Source organism: Biomphalaria glabrata, chromosome 4 (genome assembly GCF_947242115.1).
Source record: "Biomphalaria glabrata chromosome 4, xgBioGlab47.1, whole genome shotgun sequence".
Classification (NCBI taxonomy): domain Eukaryota; kingdom Metazoa; phylum Mollusca; class Gastropoda; family Planorbidae; genus Biomphalaria; species Biomphalaria glabrata.
The window spans coordinates 3,931,006-3,951,559 of NC_074714.1; the positions used below are offsets into that span (position 1 = coordinate 3,931,006).

Below are 20,554 nucleotides of genomic sequence, written 5' to 3' on the forward strand. Positions count from 1 at the left end.
AAATAAGAGACTAAAATGCTATTTCCCTGTAAACTATAATATGCAACTATTGTTATTCCCTGTCTAATTCTTGAAGTGATCATTTTAAATTATCTGTACATCAGAACAGTTTAGAATGACACAGACAATATCATAATAAGACGCTATAAGATGACTTTATGAATAATATTGATACAAATTATTGTTGTAATTTTTTTTTTATAAAGCTTCTAAATTTAACAAAGCACCTTAGAAAACTTAATATAACAAACAATTTAATGTAATACAATAAAATAAAGGAATGCGCTCCACTAAGTAAAACATAGACCTAGATACTTCTGAATTCTGCTAGAACTAATAGAGAGAGTATCTAAGCATTACCATTGTTTATGTGTTGTTCCTTGACTTGAAATATTTTTCATTTTTAAAATGACCATCTGTTCAAAGCTTTTATTAAACACGAAAAAAAATTGTTAGAAATTAATTTTTTTGTTAATTTGGAAGTTTATGCTTTTATTTAGTGATGATTAGTTTAAAATGTACTAGCTCTCAAACATTCATTTAACATACTGGTTTAATTTCTGGCTGGAGGTCAAGGGTAAGCTTAATGTCTTGTAGTGTTTCCCCTCCAGAAGACTGAATATTGCCTGACACAAAATGCACTCACCATTTCAGAATGAATACAAAGTAATAGCAAGTAATGGTACATGGTTAAAACAAAGAAGTCCAATGGAAAACTTGTCCATTCGCTACATAAACAGATTCTTTTTTTACTATTAACTAATTTTGCTACATGTACAGCTGTACAGCACACAAAAAGCCTCTTAAACAGTTTGATAAAACAATTGCATTCAAACTCATGTCCCTTGTTTGTGTTTTTGTAATGTAAAAAAGGTGTTCTAACCATGTCATTTAAGTTTGGATCCTAGATCTACATACATTAGGCTATTCTCAAATTATTTTTTTTCTAGCTTCAACATTACAATTTTGCATTTAGTGTAAGCTTACTAGTCAAAAAGCTTTGTGTCAGTACCTATAAAAAAAATGTGTTAATTTTCCATCCAAGGTAAGCCTAGTGGATTCAGCGCATTGGATGTTCCAGGGTCATGCTGATCTTTGATGCGTTTATACGTCTTGTAATCCAGCTTGAGTCCAAACAATGCTGCAGTCCTCTTTGCCTTGCTGTACACTGGGGAGGAAATACCAGTAGAGCACAAATGTAGCATTCTAATCTAAAGCATTATTTTGTATTCCAAATTTTAAGGACGGGTGCAGAATTTCAAGTGAGTATGCTAATCTAGTTGTGACTTGCGACCTTCTTATTGTGCCCCATTGGATGCAAAGTATCCTTTATCCAGGGGTGGGAGGGCTATTTAAGTTCTCTTTCGTTGTCTGCGCTTATAGGCAAGAGCTTTTCTAAAAAAATGTCCTGCGACCTTTGTGAGGATTCTCCAGCTGTCCTCTCTTAGAGGACCTCTGCTGCCAGCAGCTTTCCTCTATGCCAGGAAGGGTTAAAGCATTATAATATCATCTAGATAACATATGAACTAATTATATTAGGAAAATATGCACTTTGCAGCAGCACCAGAGTTTCCTCTCCGGGGCGCATTCCTGGGCCTTAGGTAAAGGGGTCATGGGTAGCCCATGCGTCATGATCCCTCTCTCGACCTTGCTGATGTGATCCAAAGGAATCGCGTTACATTTGGCACCAACTCAGTTGCAGAAGCTGCCGGAGGGAATGTCATAGTTGATACTCCCAACGCCTCAGGGGCTTTGCTCCTGAGTTTTCCTCGAGGTTGTCTCCTGAAGCCTTATTACCGCAAGGCAGTGGAGGTTTGAAGTCGGAGGATGTATAGTAATTAACTTATTCGTTTCAATAACATGTTTAACAATTATTCCTAACGTCCAATGTCATTTTACAAAAAAAAAAAAGTTCTACTGGTATTTAGACTTACTGGGATCCTCGTAGCAGGACGTAATTATCTCTTGAGCTGATCCCCAGTTACAGACGGACTGCAGGTTGAAGCAGTACGCACGTAGAGCTATCTGGCAGCAGCAGCAACACAGCATGATGGCCACACACAGGGCGGAAAAGATGAAGATGAGCCGGAGACCTACCACCTGCCAGTTCTGCCCTATCCGCTCCCATAGAGGCGCCTCTTTGATTTCACCATCCTGGCAATAAGAAGGTTAACAAGTCGCTAAATGATTTAGATATTGAATTGTTTTGTCCATTTGAATATAGTTCTGTTAATAAAATATTAGGATAATATTATATTTTAACAATATAGATATTGCGAACTATATAGACTAAATAATCCTAATCAGAAGAAAAGCATTTATTATTACGAAGTAAACTCTTAGGCCTACTCAAAATACAGCGTTTATAGATCTACCCACTATAGGCTATATATCACACACAAAATTGCTAATATATTGGTTTGTTTTAAAATCAATTCGAATGGCATGCATTGGTGTCACTGTTAGTAAGCCCTATATTTGGCAAACAGATTTGCAAAATTACAATTTAAATGGCACATTATAGTAAGACGTAGGCCCTATTTAGATCAAGCTTTATCACCGTATCATCTCTACTAAGCTTTTTTTTTTAATTGTAGGCCTATATACTGGACACTTTTTGTCACATTGAGACTGCTAATATAGTGTATAATAATTTTAATTAAGTGTGGCTATCTAGACACATTTAAATTAAAGATATCAGAAATCCTTATGGTTACATTAAAATCTGTGGCAATGACTTAATTTATCTTATTAAAGTCAAAATAAGCATTAAAAAAAAACAAACTCGTGATTTATTGACCAAGTCGCCTGTTCCACCATGTAAGGCACTTCTGTATTGAAAAGTTATCAATTTATTCACATAGATTCACCATTTCATCCTTTAGATGATTTTACTGCTCTTTCTGTAGCCTGTTCAAATTTCTGTATTTTCTAACAAAACACTTTTATAATCGATACAGAGCAAAGATGCTATTTATAATAAATGTTACCATGAAATCATAGTCCAACGTGTCGTCTGCTGGCCACTGATGCGTGTCCTCGTAGGTATACCGTCTGCTTTTGGATTTTCCACTATTCTTTAGATGGGGAAAAACAAAGCACAAAAAGCACGTATGAATATTTGGATGTTCTTAATCAGCACTTCTGTTTGTTACGAACACTGTTGTCCTACTTAGGTCTTATACTACAAGTATGCAAGGTAAGTAGTTTATATAGACTAGTAAAAGTTAATGAGGCAGATCTACAACAGCTTGGGGTTAGGGCGTGGCCCGGGTACGCTGTTCTGCCTCATCGTGGCACCTGGGTGGAAACGGCTACTTGAGGGGGTAGCTAGGCTATATGAATGGCGAAACATAACTCCTGTGGGGATGCCCGCGGGTAGACGAGAGTCAACCTCTTGCACGGGCGGGGTTGTAAAAAAGTCCCCACAAACACGTCCCACATCCATGCGCTGTTCCTCAAAGGGACCGTTACATAAATGGCGGGTCCCGCACAGTTAGCTTGGTACAACGAAGGAAAATGGCGGAGGCTCCCCGTGCCCTCGGCCTTCGGCCATGTGCAGCCAAGCATGCGTCGGGAGCCAAAGGCATTGGAAACAGCAATACTTTACATAGGCATTGACTCGGGTCTCTCTCAAACAGAACTGTGTTCTCACAGGTTTTTTTTTGTTTTTTTTTACTGTTTGGCGTCCAAACAGGTTTTTTTTTTCAAACTTAGGGCTCGAAGAGCCTTCGGCTCAGCCCTTGGACATCAACAAGGTTAGGGCGTGGAGACGAAAGGCCCCAGGAGAGATCTCAACGGAGGGATGTGTTGAAGCAGGTCAGAGCCCTCCATGAGCTGTAGTGTAGCGCCACTGTGATAGGATAGATAGTATAAGTTAATGAATGTTGAACATTTTCATACATGGCGGAAAAAAAAACTATAAATAGCTAGCTATTTGGTGTATCCGGTGTGCGAAATAACAGTGTAGGCGAGCTATTTTTTAGAAAGGTATATGCTAGTTTTGTGCACCTTGTAACACTGCAGAATCAAATGTTCTTACGATTACAGCACACAATAATTTTAAGATTGTGTAAACATCAGACTTTCATTTCTATGACTTAAAACGTATTTAACAATGTTACAAAGACAGTTTGTGTGATGTGTTACTGATACAGTAAGTAGTGTTCCTCCCTACTAAAGAGACTCCAGTGTTTGTTACTATTAATAGTGAATAGTTGTAAAAGTGGTGTATTTTTATGAAAAAAAAACTGCTTGTACAAGTGATTTTAAAAATGAGATTTTTCGCTTTTAGAAAATAAAAAAGGTAGCCGTTGCATAAAAACTTTGAATGGACTAAAATAGCATGATGTCGGATTTTCACTATCTTTTCTAGTTTACGAAATCTAAACGGGACAGACATTTCACACAAAACTAAATAGCGTCTTTTCCCCTTTCGGGGGCGCTAAAAATGAACTAACTTGATGTAGGCTTACTAAAGGTTTCGAAAATCAACCGCCAGGCATTGAGATGATTGCTAAAAATATGGCTGAATTATTTTGTTGTTGTAGTTAGAAACTGTGACGTTTTATTTAAAGTCCTTGACATTGCTTAGTTTATCGCGAAAATCTCCAATAAGGATACTTGCTGCTTCCAATTATATATTTATCTGATGACTTTTCATTTATATGACAAAGCTTTGGCTAATTGTTCTATAGGCCTTATACTCTCATTCTTTCCATAATTGTAATTAAACCAAAAGTAAATGGGCTTGCGATCTATATCTATATATTAATGTGGACGCCCAAAGATCCCGAAATTAAAAATTTCAATCTTCACCAAGATTCGAACCCTGGACCCCGGTTCGGAAGCCATAAGCGCTTTACCGCTCAGTCACCGCGCCTCTCCCCTCTTATGATGACCTACCATATTTGTATGTCTGACCTGTCCCAATTAGCCTACATCACGCGTGATCCTATTGAAATGAGTAGTTCGTGAGCAGATATCGGCGTGTTCAATCTGACCGACTGCTCCTTTTCGTCAAATACTAAAATGTGAGTTTTGGCGAGTCACCTTGACATTGGTATTCTGTTGGGTCAAGTTGACATGTCGATGTCGAGTCATGTTGACAAACACATTCTGCTGGGTCATGTTAACACGTCGAGGCATTCGGGTCAGGTTGACAACTACATTCGGCGTTTGGGTAGATCGAGCACTGTCTTGCTCTATGGCGCGAGCACTTATTGATAAGTCTGTAGTGCATGAATGTAAAACATGGATTGGATAGAGTGAAAGCTGAGTATTTTTATTTTCTTCATAGATTATAACAGAGATTAATTAAAAGTATTCTCTAAAAAAAAAATCAATCTAAATACTTCATTCAATCGCTAAGAGCAGGCTATAGATCTAAAGGTCTCTTAATTCAAATACGCCTCTTAGGTGGCTGAACTAAAAAAAAAGTCTTTTATTTGGTATTATTAACTAATTAATTGGCAGACAAGAGTTTCTCGCTATACATGTATATAGATCTAGACTTATTCTAGATCATGAAATTTCAAAATATATCTGGATGTCTACAAGACTGCTCTACATACTCTATGAAATTAAATATAGATGGATTGTGTTAGGCGCTTCCGCGATGTCTAATGCAAATAACCAAATGGTGGTAACATTCAACGTAATGCCGAATCCAAAAAAACACAGGCGAAAGGCCGAACAATCAATAAAACTTAATAGGAGTTAGTCGAAGCTGATACTAAATGTCGAACAAGTTGAATAGCAAAGAAGGGAACCATCGAATGTCATCTAACTCTTCACGTTCATAAAATGTTAAAATTATTTGTCTTTACGTTGTTCTGTAAGTAGTCTGTTTACGTCGCTTTGCTATTTTGTTCTGTCTAAAATCTATTCTTGTTTTAATAGTCACGTCATTGTCACTAGGTCAAAACGTCCCCTATTTCCGAAACAAATAGTTAATTCCTCATTATAATCATGTCATAACAAGAGTTAACTCATAATCCCCAATCCACCAACACATTGGCATGAACAAATCAATAAGCTAATTGTCGTCAATGTTGAGTTATAGACTCATCTTATCTTATATAATACAGACGTTACTTCAAAAAAGAAGATGATTACGTCCTACGCGTCATGCATTCAGTCATGCATATTAACCATGAAACAGTAGGCCGACGTAATCTCCCTTTCACTGGCCTGTTTGAACCATTCTTCTGTTGCGGAGAGGCACATGCAGTTGAAAATATATCGCATCACTATTACCGATTGCCAGTATCCCGACCATCGGTACTAGAGGCGAGACCGAATGCCGAACACACAGGGGACATTTCTCATTCTGTGTACCACAACGGTCGAACGGTGTCCGTCATAACAATGGCTTCTTGAGGAAAAGTATGTGGAGCGTGGAAATGCCGTTGGGGCTCTCTCTTACATCCCCGCCAATGCAATGAACTAAGTTTTTTTGGGCACCCCAACGGTGATCTTGATTTGTTTCTCCATTGGCCTAAAATCGTCTCGTCTAACTACCGTTTCTACCCGAGCGACACGTATAGTCTGAGATGTGTATAACTGTCACAGTCTCAGTTGACATTGCCTGATTTAATGTTCACGTCATGTTAAGAGTTTAAAAGACACGTGGAATTCCTGATGTAGAAAACAGGAAGTAGAATGAATAAAGTTGACTCTGAGTCAGTCAAGTCAGTAAGTGAAGTCAAGTGGTATCCTTGAGACAGGGTGGTCAAGTAGTATATTTTGGTCCAGGACGGACAGTAGCGACTTAGAAAAGTCGAGCAGTATTTACAGTTAGGAAGTATCTTTTAGGCAGTTGATGCCAGTGTTCTTTTTAAGACATGTATTTCTAGTATTATTCTGGATTATTCTGTACAGTGTTACCCGCTGAGATGCGGACGTGATTTGTAATATACTCTAGAGAGTTTAACGTATTGGATATTTTTGATGCCGCTGTTAGGCGGATAGGATTGTTTTTTTTTTTTACTTGTAGCACTAACAAGAGTATTATTGTTATTATCGTCAAATAAACTTTATGTTTGTCTTCTGAAATGGACTTAAGTCAGTTTGTAGTATATATGTTTGTCACTTGTCAAGAGTACTGCAGGAATCAAGAACCCAGCATTCCACGACATTCGCATCCTTCAACATTACGCCATTTAACGTCATTTACAATAACCAACATTCGCATGGTATAGATGTAAAGTGGGTTTTTACAACACATCAACAATGAGATTGAGATCTAGTACAGCTTACCGCTTGTCGTAAATAAAAACAGAGCTAAATTTAACCTGTAACTGAAACCTGACCAGCGACACAACATTCTTATCAAGCAGTCTTTCCAAACAATTTGATATTATTAAGAAGTCTTTCCAAACAATTTGATATTATTAAGAAGTCTTTCCAAACAATTTGATATTATTAAGAAGTCTTTCTCAACACTTTGATTTCTAAACGTTTTTCTTTTTGCTACAAACATGTCACAAAGTGTATTAGTTCTCTTATTTCATTGTTGGTGCTTTTCGGAAATTCTTAAAAGTATTCTTCCTTGATAGGGAAATACCAAATCATAAGCAAAGTACCATGCTTAGATCTCATTAGAATTAGTGTTGTTGTTTTTTTTTTAAATAGCATTTTTAAAAAATGTGTGTGTAATGAAATGTTTGTGAGGAAAGGTAGATTTAGAAAATTAATTTAAAACACAATGTTGCAAATCTACTTAACCCTTAAAGTGCTGCGCTTTTTTTTACAAGAGTGCATACAAAATGGAATTACAATTCTAGTGTTTACAGGCTAGACTATCACACGCATCTAAAGGGTTAAATAGTAGTCACGTTGATGCTTTGTTCAAGCGAGACCAATCGTTATAATAGGCCCCAGCAGCACGTGACCTGCCACGTCACAACCCGTGGACAGTGGAGACCAATGACTTGCTGTCATGTCGTACAGATGGCTGCCTGGTCGTGCGGTTTGCACGGTGGACTGTCGTTCAGATTTATCGATGGTCCCGGGTTCAAACCCTGCCCACTCCCATCCCCTCCCCCCCCCCCCCCCCGTCGTCCTGCGGGAGGTTTGGACTAGGAAGTAATTATCTTCAACTCTGAAGGAACATCCGAAACATGTAAAACATTTTACTAACAAACAACAAGCTATTGGTCTACACTGCCCCCAGGTTGTGACGTTGCAGGTCATTGTTCAGGCCTCCTATGACAATTGGTCTCGGTTCAAGGGACAGTAGCACGTGAAAAATCCAAGCTTGCTTTCCCCAAAAGCTAGGTGGTCTGCAAATAAATATTTAGTCTTGGATCAACCATTTCATTGATGACTGTATTCTTCTTCTTCTTCTAGCCAGCTTTATTGCTGCTGAGCTGTGAGCTCTTTTGGCAGACTGTGCCAAGGAAAAAATAGTGTGCTGTTCTCTTCAGTTGTTCAGCACTGCCGTACAGGGTGTTTGGTTATGTTGGGCTGTAGTGGAAGAAGGGTCTGCCTAAGGTGGATTAGGGAGGGGCATTCAAAGAGGATATGGTTTACGGTTTCAAAGGGGTGGGCGCAGTGTCTGGAAAGGGGAAGTTGTGATGACTGTATACTTATATCTTGACCTCGCCTTTATTATGTTCACCCCCTTCGCCTATCCCCAAACCGTTGGTGCACCATATATGATCTGTCAATCGTCTATCTTCATTCTTCTGTATTTTGCCTAAAGGAAGGTCTTTGCGAACCATGAGGACCGCGTGATGCGTTTTGTTTTTTTTAACAGTGGTTAGCGAGTCATTGGCGCTGTAATCTTTTTTTCTAATATTTTCATCTGTGGTGCGTTCTGTAGGTAATACGTAGAGTCCTTCTATAGCATCTCAATTTCATTGCTAGGATCCTCCTCTCTAATTCTGCAGTTAGCGTCCAAAATTAACTCTTTCTCTCCGTTATTATTTTTCCACGTTTCGAAGGAATTCTTCTTTTTGCTCGTTACCATTCCCCCACCCCTGTTATAATTAAGCTTCAAATAGCTTTGTTGTTTGTTATCAGAAAATGTTGTATTTGGTATAGAATTAAAGGGAAATGCATTCGCCTTTTATATAACACAAGGTCAAGTTTATAAAATTAAACATTAATGTAATTTAATGAGGTCAAATCAACAATGGTATCGTCGATTAGGAGAGAGAGAGTTAACAAGCATACAAGAATGTCGCCATGACAAAGGAGAGCATCAGTCTGATTTTAGTTCAAGAAACACGCTATCAAGCGCAATAGTTTAATACTGGGTAGGCCCTACTGCTTCCAGTTCACCTTTACGCGCATCACATTCAGTTTCTACAGTCTTAATGACACTATATTTCGTAAAGACTGGAAAACTTGTTCAAAAATGTTTCAACGCTTTGAAACTTCCTGTGCCCATAATTCCACTTGAATTCTGTCATCTTTCGTTTCGAGAACGTCTGCTTTTCTTGGAATTCCAAATATAATGTTCACTAAGTACTGCACGACATGGCCTAAATTGTGCCGATGTGCCTCAAATCAAACAAACAAACAAACACTAAGTACTAAAAAAAATCTTCCATTGGACCTCATTCACCAATCGTAAACAAACATTTAGCCACGCGATATTGCTAAAAGAACGAGAAAAAACGTATTCCGTAATTAGTATAGAAGAGATAGAGAATCACGTGGCTAAATGGTGTTAGTTTACGATTGGTGAATGAGGTCCATTCTACCATTGCCCTGAGTTGGCTTGTCAAGAATTGACTTTACCTTTGCTGGACATGTTTCTAAACCTTTCCCCTTAGAGAGATATGACTCACGGTGCTAGAGTTACACCAGACATCTGGTAAAAAAAAAGGAGGGGGGGGGGTCATGTACTTCATCCGGGGGATCAAGGAGAACCAGACTATGGAAATTATCTCCTGTGTATCACCAACACAGTGTACTAGAATTAAGACAATGTTAAAATCTGTCATAACAACCAGGGCCGGTCCTAATAATTGCGGGGCCCTGTGCGAAATGGATTGCGCGGGGCCCAGTCAGGGTAGGGATAAGGATAAGTGAAAATTTAGATATTGTATTAGAAAATAAATTTCGTCTTTGCACTATATTTTTTAAAAATGAAAGCTGACAATGTTTGTTTTTTAATCGAGCTTAGTATTTTCGTTTACCATATTGAATGACACCCCAAAATGAAAATTTTCAAGGTGATTTTTATGTTTTCAGATTTCCAGGACTTTTTCGTATATTTTGTAATTTCATGAGATTTCATAGACTGCGGGAACCCTGAATTATAAGTCATAATGGCTTAATTTAATCTATACCTAGAATTAGCACAGGGCCTTTGAAAGTGCGGGGCCCACTGCGGCAGCATAGGTTGCAGTTGCCTAAGACTGGCCCTGATAAAAACCAATACTAGTTTTGAAAAAAAAAATGGCAATAACATTACAGGGATAATATAAAATAAAGATCAAAGTTTCTGAAACAAGTTTTATTCAGATCATAGAAAAACAACTTTTGAATGCACTATTAAATACATATTCATGGCATGATCACAAATTGTCAGACAAATGATTGATACAATAGAGTACTAGCATGAAATAAATCAACATTGCAATCATTAATTAGAACTTTGATGCTTTCCCTAAAAAAAGAGTGCGACATAAAAAAATTTATAGTAAAACTTTGAATGGCCTTTAAAAATCAGCCATGCTTTATACTAATAAGGCTTCGAGTCCGAAGATTAATGAGGAATACAGTATTTCCAGTGACTGCGCAGGCTTTATAAGAAATGTACATTCAAACATTTGTTACGAGTCCTCCTATTCGCTTGCAACTTCTTCATAGGTTTAAGAATCAAAAAGTTGGAAACAGACTGAAAAACTGAGTGGATACGTTTTTTGAAAAAGGGATGTAATGATCTGCCTAGAAATGTGATGGTTAATGTGTATCTTTGGGGGGGGGGGGACTAATTTGGCCACACAGTGAACATTATACATTTTTCAAAATATGATCAACTTAAAATTTGTTAACGTCTTTTTTCTTTCTAAACATGGTTTTAGCAGGAATTATCTTGCTGGACTCAAATGTTTCTTTCAGTAAAGAGTTGAATACTTAAATAAATGTTCACAAAACCATTAGTCGGATTGTTAATAGGACAGTCAGGGGGAGGTATGGCGAGAATGAATGTTAATTTGTTATTTTGGTATGATAGTTTTTATATCCCCTTGTTGTGAATGTGAAGTCTTTTGCACGTGTTATGACAGAATGATTTAGTCTTCTTTGGGTGTGCGAGAGAGTGTGTTAGTAAGGTCTTGCTCCCGGTCCAGGAAGGTTGGACTTTGCTTCCTGGACTGGTGTTTATGTATTTATATTTATAAGTTGATGGACTAGCGATTGTGAATTAATATTTATTTGAGAGTCGATGTCATTTATTGAATATTAAAGTTATTCATTGTTATTATCAAGAGTTGGAGTTTATTCAGTAATAAGTAATTCTAATTGAGTGGATATCTGGAGTCAAACTGTATCAAGTAATAATTGTTCGTACCGGTATAAGTAAACCCCCTAGTGAGCCAAGTCAAGCCAAAAGCATAGAAAAGAACCTTCTGACAAACAGCGGTACTCAACCTTTTTAGCTCGGCGCCCACTTTTTACAATCCCTTAAGTATTCGCGACCCCCAACAGTAAATTATTTTTGTTTATAAGTATGATGTTACCAAATTATAATTTTATGCCTAACGTAAAGATCTGATTTGCATTGCTAAAGCTTAATGTTTAATCACGGCACAACATGTCATTATATTCTTGAAATATAAATTCCGTATTAAATAGAAAAGAACAGACTACGTTGGGCAGGTCACTGAAAGAATGTCAGATAACAGAGGAGCGAAAATAGTATACAGGCCAAAACCAAAAGGCAGGCGACCCGAATGCGATGGATTGATGATGTGGAAGCAGATCTGCAACAGCTTAGGGTTAGGGCGTGGAGGCGAAAGGCCCAGGAGAGATCTGAATGGAAGGATGTGTTGAAGCGGGCCAGAGCCCTCCATGAGCTGTAACGCCACTGTGATGGATGGATATTAGTTAATTACAAATAAAGGAAATCATTTCTCTACGACGTGCACTTATACATATATATATTTCATATTCACATTCCACACACACGTGACATTTTTTTTGTATTAAAACTTGACAGACAGCGAGTTGATATAAGCTTTGTAAAAAAAAAGACACAATTTTTTATGTTATTTGTAAAACATAAGCATTGAGATAAAGCCTGCATAAAACTCATTGCCATCTTTGTCTGAGCAAACTATGCCCTGCGGGCTACATCCATCCCAAGACACAGCTATTCAGTCCCTACAACCTTCAGCCCACAATGGGTCATAAAACCATAAAGGATCCAATCTTTTAGACCTGATGAATGCTTTAAACTTGTATTTAAACTTGACAACTAAGAGGATGTTTCGAGAAATTAATCTATTATTGCCAATGGAAGAAGAAGGTGCAACACAGACAAATTGGCAACATGACGTTTGGTCCAGATTTGTGTAGTTAAAGAGAAATGTTTCACTGTTCAACTATTTCTGTCTCCTAAACATCTTTAATTTAGACTTTCTTTGGATTTCTGCCAAGTGCACACGGGATGTGAAGTAGATTTAGAAAGTAGCAGGAAATGTTGTCCACATACATGCGCAAATGTTCTTTCACAGAAATTATCATTTTATCTGTTCGCCAGGTTCATAGTCATTTCCCTCATTGAGAATAGATAAGGTTGGAAGCATATAAATATTATTTTCGTTACAAATGAGATGTAATACAGTTGTTGTTTTTTTTATTTATTTCTGCTTAAACCAATGGGGCTGGCAGAAGAAACAGTGGTGCATATCTTACTAGAGTGTACAACAGCTGCGGGGAGACAACTGCAGGGTTATATGAACTTAATGGGGGAGCTATGAGGAACTACGTTCAACAACAGAGTTTCTTACCAGAGCACTAGGGGAGGCCCATGCTTTCCTCCCCTGCTACCATTTGGAGTTCATCCAAGGTTCATGTTGTCCGATCCGTTATGGATTTCTAAATAAAGTTTACGAATTAAAATTCAAATTTATGGATGTCTTATTCAACCTTTTTTGAAACGTACATTATCTAGTTCATATATTACGGATTTATCACATTTGTTAATACTAACAATGTAATCCTCTTTGTAATTACAAGCCTAAATAAAAAAAATAAAAAAATAATTCACTAACACTTAATTGTGAAGAATGACTATTTAGCTTAAAGACGAAAGTCCAGAAGTAACGATACCTTATCCATTAATCTTCTTTAATTTAAACTTATATTAAAATATCTGCTGGACAGATAAAAAGGTTGGAAATATATACTGATTCAGTTGTCTTCAACACCTGTCCTCGAATAACAATATATTTAGTAAATTCCAAAGAGCAAAAAAAAAAAAATAGTATGTGACAAGTTTTGCATGTTAGAATGGATAAAAAAAATATTTCTGTATTTTCGAGGACATAAGCAACCCCAGACAAATTGCCAATTGACCCCCAGGTTGAGAACCCCTGTAATAGAAGAACTTGATTATGGAAAGACTAACAACAATTAAGCATTAAAAAAGAAATTAATAGGATGAGAAACGACAGACCACCATTAAGTTCCTAACGGAGGAACTAATGGGATGGCTGCCTGGTCGTGAGGTTTGCGCGCTGGACTGTCGTTCGGATTTATCGATGGTCGAGGGTTCAAATCCTGCCCGCTCCAATCCCCCGGTCGTCCTGAGGGAGGTTTGTACTAGGAAGTAAACTATCTTCAACTCTGAAGGAACATCCGAAACATGTAAAACATTTGACAAAACATTTGAAAACATGCAATAGAAAACAACTTTTTAAAAAACAAAGCTTACCTAAGGGAAGAAACAGCTAAGTACTGCTATTTTGTCTATAAATTAAAGGGTTTATCTCCCTATCTGCTATAGTAAAACATAATTAATTAATTAGTACTAGATTAACTAATTGGTGAATTTTTGGATTGATTCAAGAATAGTTATCGACTGAATAAATTTCAGCTTGATCAGAGAATGGAAAGTGAGAGAAAAAAAAAACATGCCCAAATGTAATAAGGGGACTAAATCCATGTATATATTCACATCTCTCAATAAGTAGCATTTATGCCCTTATTTCAAAATCAAACTAAATAATTAATCACCAATACTTAATTCACTAACTGTTTATTTTTTTCGGATTGATTCATGTCTTGTCAGGTTCAATGAATAATTGTGCAAAGTTTTAACTTGATCTGTGACTGGGAAATGGGAGAAAAAACATGTTCAAACTTTTTACCAGACAGACAGACAGAGCGAGTTGATATAAGCTTTGTAAAAAAAAAGACACAATTTTTTATGTTATTTGTGAAACATAAGCATTGAGATAAAGCCTGCATAAAACTCATTGCCATCTTTGTCTGAGCAAACTATGCCCTGCGGGCTACATCCATCCCAAGACACAGCTATTCAGCCCCTACAGCTTTCAACCCACAATGGGTCATAAAACCATAAAGGATCCAATCTTTTAGATGATGCATCCCATGAAAAATGTCAGACATGGCGCCCAGGCTGATTATGGTGGGCATTACTGGTGTAGACTTTTGATACAAATGTCTGTTTGTTATACTTGTTTTGACATATGGTAATGACACTTTAAATGGAGCGTACCTGTAATACATTTTTTTTTGTCTATAGATATACATTAGATCTTTTTTTTTTTTTTTTTTTTTAAATACCAACATTGAAACTATGCTATAATTCAAATCTCTGCATATTTTATAAAATCATTGCAAAGTTTTTTTTAAGTTTTCAAAATATTTCACTGTAAGAGCCTCCAGCAGAAGTGGTACTTGTAGTCTGGTTATCTCCCTCTTCCTCCTGTGATACTTCCACTTCACTCTCATCACTCACATCACCGATGTCCTCATCTCCCTCTTCTGCTTCATCCGGGTCCTTCTCCTCCTCGTTTCCATCTCCATCACCGCTGGGCGCGACCTTGTCCTTCACAGTCTCCTGGGTTGAAATTTCATCTCCCTGCAGAAATGAAAGCTTTCTCAATAAAAAAGTTTAAAAGTTACGGCATGTTTACATTATGCTTAGTAAAAAAAAGTTCTCCTCAAAGACCTTGTGATCTTTAAGGCGGATGAAACGTAATAGTCATGTTTCTGTGGCCAATGGTTAATAAGGGTTTCATGTGGCCAGCATAATGACCAACTGTCTTTACTTTCCCTAACTAATGTCAGGCACCCACTAGAGCTGGGTGGACTCAAAGGCGCCTAAAGTGAAAGATCCTGAAATTAAAAATCCCAGTCCTCACCAGGATTTGAACACGGGACCCTGGTTCAGAAGCCAAGCGCTTTACCATTCAGCCACCATGCCTCCCATGTTTAGATTATGAGTTTCCAAATAATCCAACAAACAAACAAGGTCTTTACAGTAATGTATCAAGCTGTTTCAGGTCTGTACATTTTTAAATACTTATCTTTAAAATATAGTATCATTGGTGTACACCCTTGCTACAGAAGAGTTTAAACAAGATATTTTTTACACTTAAGCTTCTAACAAGTTTCCATACGAAAGAATAACTAATATAAACGAGCTAATTACAAATGACAAATGTTTTTCTTTAGTTTCACTATTTGAGCTATGGAATTAAAAAACTATGAATAGATGAGACAAGCTCCTAAGACAGTCCATAAAGTTTCAGGCTCTATTAGTGAATTTGAATTATAAAATGAATTATTGATATACAGTGTCTGCTCAATCTGTACATGATTTCTTCTTAAAGGATTAGATTATTCTATTTCGCAAAGAGGGTATATATTAACCACTCAAAAACCATTGTAACATATAATATAAACAATTTTTTTAGGGTATAATGGTTAAGTATTTGGTAGGCCCAAACAAGTAATTTTTTTTTAATTATAGGTTTAGATTTATTTTAACTCTTTCTCTCCTAACCGATGATACAAACGTTGATTCCATCAGAATGTGGTAAATAATTACAGAGAGAAAGAGTTAAGCTGTTTTAATTGTAAAGTTAACTTACTTTCAAGTTTCTATTTTTAAGATTGCCAACCCAGAATGCATCTTGGCAATTATTCAAGATCAGCATGGCTTTCACCCTGAAAATGAGTGTCTCAAGGGCACGTTTTAAAGTTGGCACTTGATTGGTCAGAGACATATCCTTGACATTCTAGTGTTCGAAAAAAAAACAACACATTAAATGGAATTTCTGAAGTCAATTAAGTTAAAGAATCAGGTGTTATTGTTTAAATAAGTTCTTACAGAGAATCAAAGAAAAGTTTAAAAAAAAAAACAAAAAAAACTGGAACATGCTAATGTCTAATCAGCTACTTCCGTTGGCTCTATGGTAGAGTTATTAATATTGAGTAGTAGTCTAATGAACTAGTTCTGTGGGCTCTATGGTAGAGTTATTAATATTGAGTAGTAGTCTAATCAACCAGTTCTGTTGGCTCTATGGTAGAGTTATTAATATTGAGTAGTAGTCTAAACAACTACTTCTGTGGGCTCTATGGTAGAGTTATTAATATTGAGTAGTAGTCTAAACAACTACTTCTGTTGGCTCTATGGAAGAGTTATTAATATTGAGTAGTAGTCTAAACAACTACTTCTGTTGGCTCTATGGTAGAGTTATTAATATTGAGTAGTAGTCTAAACAACTACTTCTGTGGGCTCTATGGTAGAGTCATTAATATTGAGTAGTAGTCTAAACAGCTACTTCTGTGGGCTCTATGGTAGAGTTATTAATATTGAGTAGTAGTCTAAACAACTACTTCTGTGGGCTCTATGGTAGAGTTATTAATATTGCGTAGAAGTCTAAACAACTACTTCTGTTGGCTCTATGGTAGAGTTATTAATATTGCGTAGAAGTCTAAGCAACTACTTTTGTTGGCTCTATGGTAGAGTTATTAATATTGCGTAGAAGTCTAAACAACTACTTCTGTTGGCTCTATGGTAGAGTTATTAATATTGAGTATGAGTAATACTGAGTATTAATAGTCTGAGCCCTGGTTTAACATTTCACCTAGATCCTATTTTTTTCAAAAAATTATATCTGCTTATTATACATTCTACAATTACTATTCATATCAAAGATGTGTGGCCGAGAGTCATAACCACTTGGCTTCGTATAAGGGGGCTTAAGTTCAACATCTGACTTGAGTTGTGTCAGGTGAGCACCTAAAGGCAGCATAGAAGTCCTCTCACTCCAAACATCAAAAAAAAATATGTTTAACCATAGCACATTGAGCATGCTATTAACCCTTAAAGTGCTGAGCTGTTTTACAATGAAGACATGCAAAATGAAATTACAACATTCATGTCTAGAGGCCACAGTACCACACGCATCTTAAGGGTTAAGCATGAATATTGTGATACACAAAAGAATGGAACAAAAAAAAAAAGAGTCCATCTTGTCAACTTTTATTACATTTACTCATTACCAAAAGAAGGTCAATAATGCCGAGTTTATTATACTGCTAACGAAGCTTAGTTCCAAGGAAAGTACAGAAGTAGTTTTAATTAACATTAAGAGACGTCATTACTATTCTTCTTCTAGCCAGCTGTTCTCCTAAGCTGTCACAAATGACAAATGTTTGTTACATTGTTCTGTCTCAGGTGAATTCAAAGAAGTATGATCGACAATTTTGTATGGATGGGCACAGTGTATATAGTGGGATTGTAGGGTTTATTCCGTTTTGGTGAAAATTTAAAGATTTGAAAGATGCTTGTATATTGTCTGGAATGGTTACTATAAAAGGTTTAATAATATTTTTTTTTTGTAAAATACAAATATTTGTTACAAATGAAGCTAATTAAATATTTTTAATATTTTTTTTAGCTTAATGCAATATTCCAGGATTAAAGACACATTTCTTATCCCATATGCTTGTTTAGAAGTGCTCCTTATTCACTACTTCAGAATGAAATGGGTTGCCTAAATGTGCCAGGAAAACCAACAACATGGCAGATTTTAAATCAATGATTAACATGCATGAATAGATTGACACATATTATCTTCTTTGAAGTAATGACTAATAAAATCAGCAGATAAAGAATTCAGTGGCCAATGGGTATGTAGAAAAAAAGATCTCAGCTGGTGAATTCAAACTAGCAGAACTAAAATAATTGCTGTGGGACTTCAAAAGTTAACAGTATATAACAAAATACCCAATTACTTCTCACCTTGGAGTGCCCACAAAGGTGTTGCAACATTCTAGTACTTTGCTGTAGCGTACGCAACAGCTTCTCCACATCAGTGTGGCGACGGCGGAAGATGACATCCAGAAGTGGCATGGACTGCCGCAAGAAACACTCCAAGAACTGCCTGCCATACTTGAGAGCGGCAGCCAAGTTGCTTCTGGCGCTGAACACTTTTGTTAGGCTGGTGGCCACCTGCAAGACTTTCACAGCTGTGGACCAGCTAGCTAGTCGGTCATCTTGAACAGTTGAAGAATCTGTTTTCCTGCCAGCTGGTATTTTCTTGACAATGTTGATAAGCTCCGAGAGTATTACTTTGTAATAGACTGGAAAAGAGTGCCTAATGGAGATATAAAAAACATTTTTCAAATTTTCTCAATATTTAAAGTCGAAAATAATACAGTAAAAGTAAAGTTCCCCTTTCAGACCTTGCGATCTATACGGCGGATGTTGTAAAGGTCATCTGTTTTTGTGGCCTACGTTTAATGAGGGTGTCATTTGGCCAACAAAACGATCAATCGTCTTTACGTTCCCCAACTAATGTCAGATACCCATTAGAGCTGGATGGACTCAGAGATGCCCAAAGATCCCAAAATTTAAAATCCCAGTCATCACCAGGATTCAAACTAGGGACAGCTGGTTTGAAAGCCAAGCACTTTACCGCACAGCCAACGTAGAAAATAAGGAAAAGAAAAACAAAAATGTTTTTAGTTATCATACGAAGCATATTAAGTATATAAGATATATATATATATATATATATCTAAGATTGTTATGGTAGATATGTTAACTGTATTAACCTGTGCAATGATCCAAATTCTTCAAGACATTCATCTTTTTCCAATCTGATCATTTCTGCTAGTCCAGAAACTGATAACACCTCCAGAGCCTCAAGGGATTGGTCACTGTACTCAATGAAACACTTGATGACCACCTGCAGGTTCTCGTTATGCTTAGCACCCTTCAGCCTCTGTCCATCAGGACCCACCCAGTCACGACTTAACAGCATCTTTGCTAGTGACACTAGAAACAGACCGAAAGATTTGTTTTACAACTATGACAGAAAATGTGGCTAGCAAGAATTAAAATACACAAGTTTCCTATTGATTACATTCACCTGTTGAATAAATGGCTGTTTGGTTGTGGTACGTGCTTTGGACTGTCATCACAAAGGACTCTTTTTGAGCCATGCCCATTACCATCCTCCGCCATTCTAAAGGAGGTTTGGTTAGGATATATTAATCTCCATTACTGAAGGAGCAACAGAAACCTATCTAATATCAAAGATATTCTCTTATTGTTAAGGGCAGAGTGTTGCGCATGTTTTGAATGGAAATGGCATCAGAATAGAGGCCAAAAAAGCATGTTACATGACAGTACAAACATTTGTTTTTATTTAAAAGACACAAGAAAGATGACGCTTACTATAAGCTATCCCGACAAGACCAACGTCTAATCTTTCGACTCAGGACCGGACACAACAGAATGCAACAACACATGTACCGGAAGCTCAATATTGGAACCAGTGAAATCTGCCCATGTGGAGTATCACCAGAGAATGCCGACCACGTCCTCCAAAACTGCTCTCTTTACCAAGAGGACGTATAAGACATTGGCCCCAAAACACCCCAATAGAAAGAAAACTATATGGAGAGCTCCCTGATTTGGAAACCACTGTGCAGTTCATCTCATGTATTGGTCTAGTCATCTGAACACTCCAACATAACAATGAGAACGAAGAAGAAGAATTTAAAAGACCATTTAAGTACTTACAATACAAACCAGCATTTGTGTGTATCAAAAACTTAAAGCTATTTAGGGAACAAAGGAAAGGCTTACCTTTTTCCTAAGTAGTAAGAAAATATTTCATGTTTACAGTATTTGAATTTTAAGCTTTCAATAAAAGGTTTACAGTCATACTACAATAAATGCAGTCTGTAGAATTTTTTATAATATTTGAAAGTTTAAAACACTATTTTATCAATTTAACTTATTGTGCTCACGCACGCAACAAAATGAAGACATATTTAAGACAGCACTGACCCAGTTTGTCATTGACATCATCCCGTTGACATTTATCTGCCAACAACATCAGCAGTTTGATGAGAGTTGCTCCAGTCTCCAAGCCAGGGCAAGCTTCAACCATCACACCAAAATATTGAAACACAATACTAGAAAAGATGGGGAATAAAAAAAATTATTATTATTATTATACAAAAGTCCATTGTTATGCATTTACATTAAGTATTGAAACAAATAAATGCTATTTAAAAGTATAAAAAAAAACATTTTGTT

General features: G+C 36.8%; 2 protein-coding genes across 5 annotated transcripts in view; both read right to left on the reverse strand.

The window, feature by feature from the left end:
- Positions 1–515: 515 nt before the first annotated feature.
- LOC106071972 (uncharacterized) lies at positions 516–7,488 on the reverse strand. 2 transcript variants are annotated; one of them, XM_056027382.1, is made up of 5 exons: positions 7,261–7,488; positions 5,053–5,231; positions 2,991–3,077; positions 1,935–2,154; positions 516–1,168 (listed from the first exon to the last, which is right to left on the reverse strand). In XM_056027382.1, the coding sequence occupies exons 1-5, from the start codon at positions 7,325–7,327 to the stop codon at positions 1,029–1,031; spliced, it is 693 nt and encodes a 230-aa protein (XP_055883357.1). In that variant the 5' UTR covers positions 7,328–7,488; the 3' UTR covers positions 516–1,028. The 2 variants fall into 2 exon arrangements, 1 of the variants encoding a protein (XP_055883357.1); XR_008777672.1 differs by lacking the exon at positions 5,053–5,231.
- A 5,718-nt stretch (positions 7,489–13,206) lies between these two features.
- LOC106071975 (Fanconi anemia group D2 protein-like) overlaps positions 13,207–20,554 on the reverse strand; it is a 35,240-nt gene continuing 27,892 nt past the window's right edge. For all 3 annotated transcript variants that reach the window (XM_056027276.1, XM_056027277.1, XM_056027278.1), the window contains exons 25-29: positions 20,303–20,430; positions 19,060–19,282; positions 18,245–18,599; positions 16,086–16,232; positions 13,207–15,070 (exon numbers count right to left, since the gene is read on the reverse strand). In XM_056027276.1, the coding sequence (XP_055883251.1) occupies positions 14,846–15,070; positions 16,086–16,232; positions 18,245–18,599; positions 19,060–19,282; positions 20,303–20,430 (1,078 nt within the window). In that variant the 3' untranslated portion in view covers positions 13,207–14,845. The remainder of the gene's footprint in view (positions 15,071–16,085; positions 16,233–18,244; positions 18,600–19,059; positions 19,283–20,302; positions 20,431–20,554) is intronic.

Bases quoted from the DNA above. Each gene is read 5' to 3' on its own strand.
- LOC106071972 (XM_056027382.1), bottom strand. From the start codon at position 7,327: ATGTTGTGTCGCTGGTCAGGTTTCAGTTACAGGTTAAATTTAGCTCTG. The intron at 5,232-7,260 runs GTAAGCTGTACT...CATGCACTACAG, and splicing joins GTTTTTATTTACGACAAGCG to ACTTATCAATAAGTGCTCGC. The intron at 1,169-1,934 runs GTAAGTCTAAAT...TTTCCTCCCCAG, and splicing joins GTCCTGCTACGAGGATCCCA to TGTACAGCAAGGCAAAGAGG.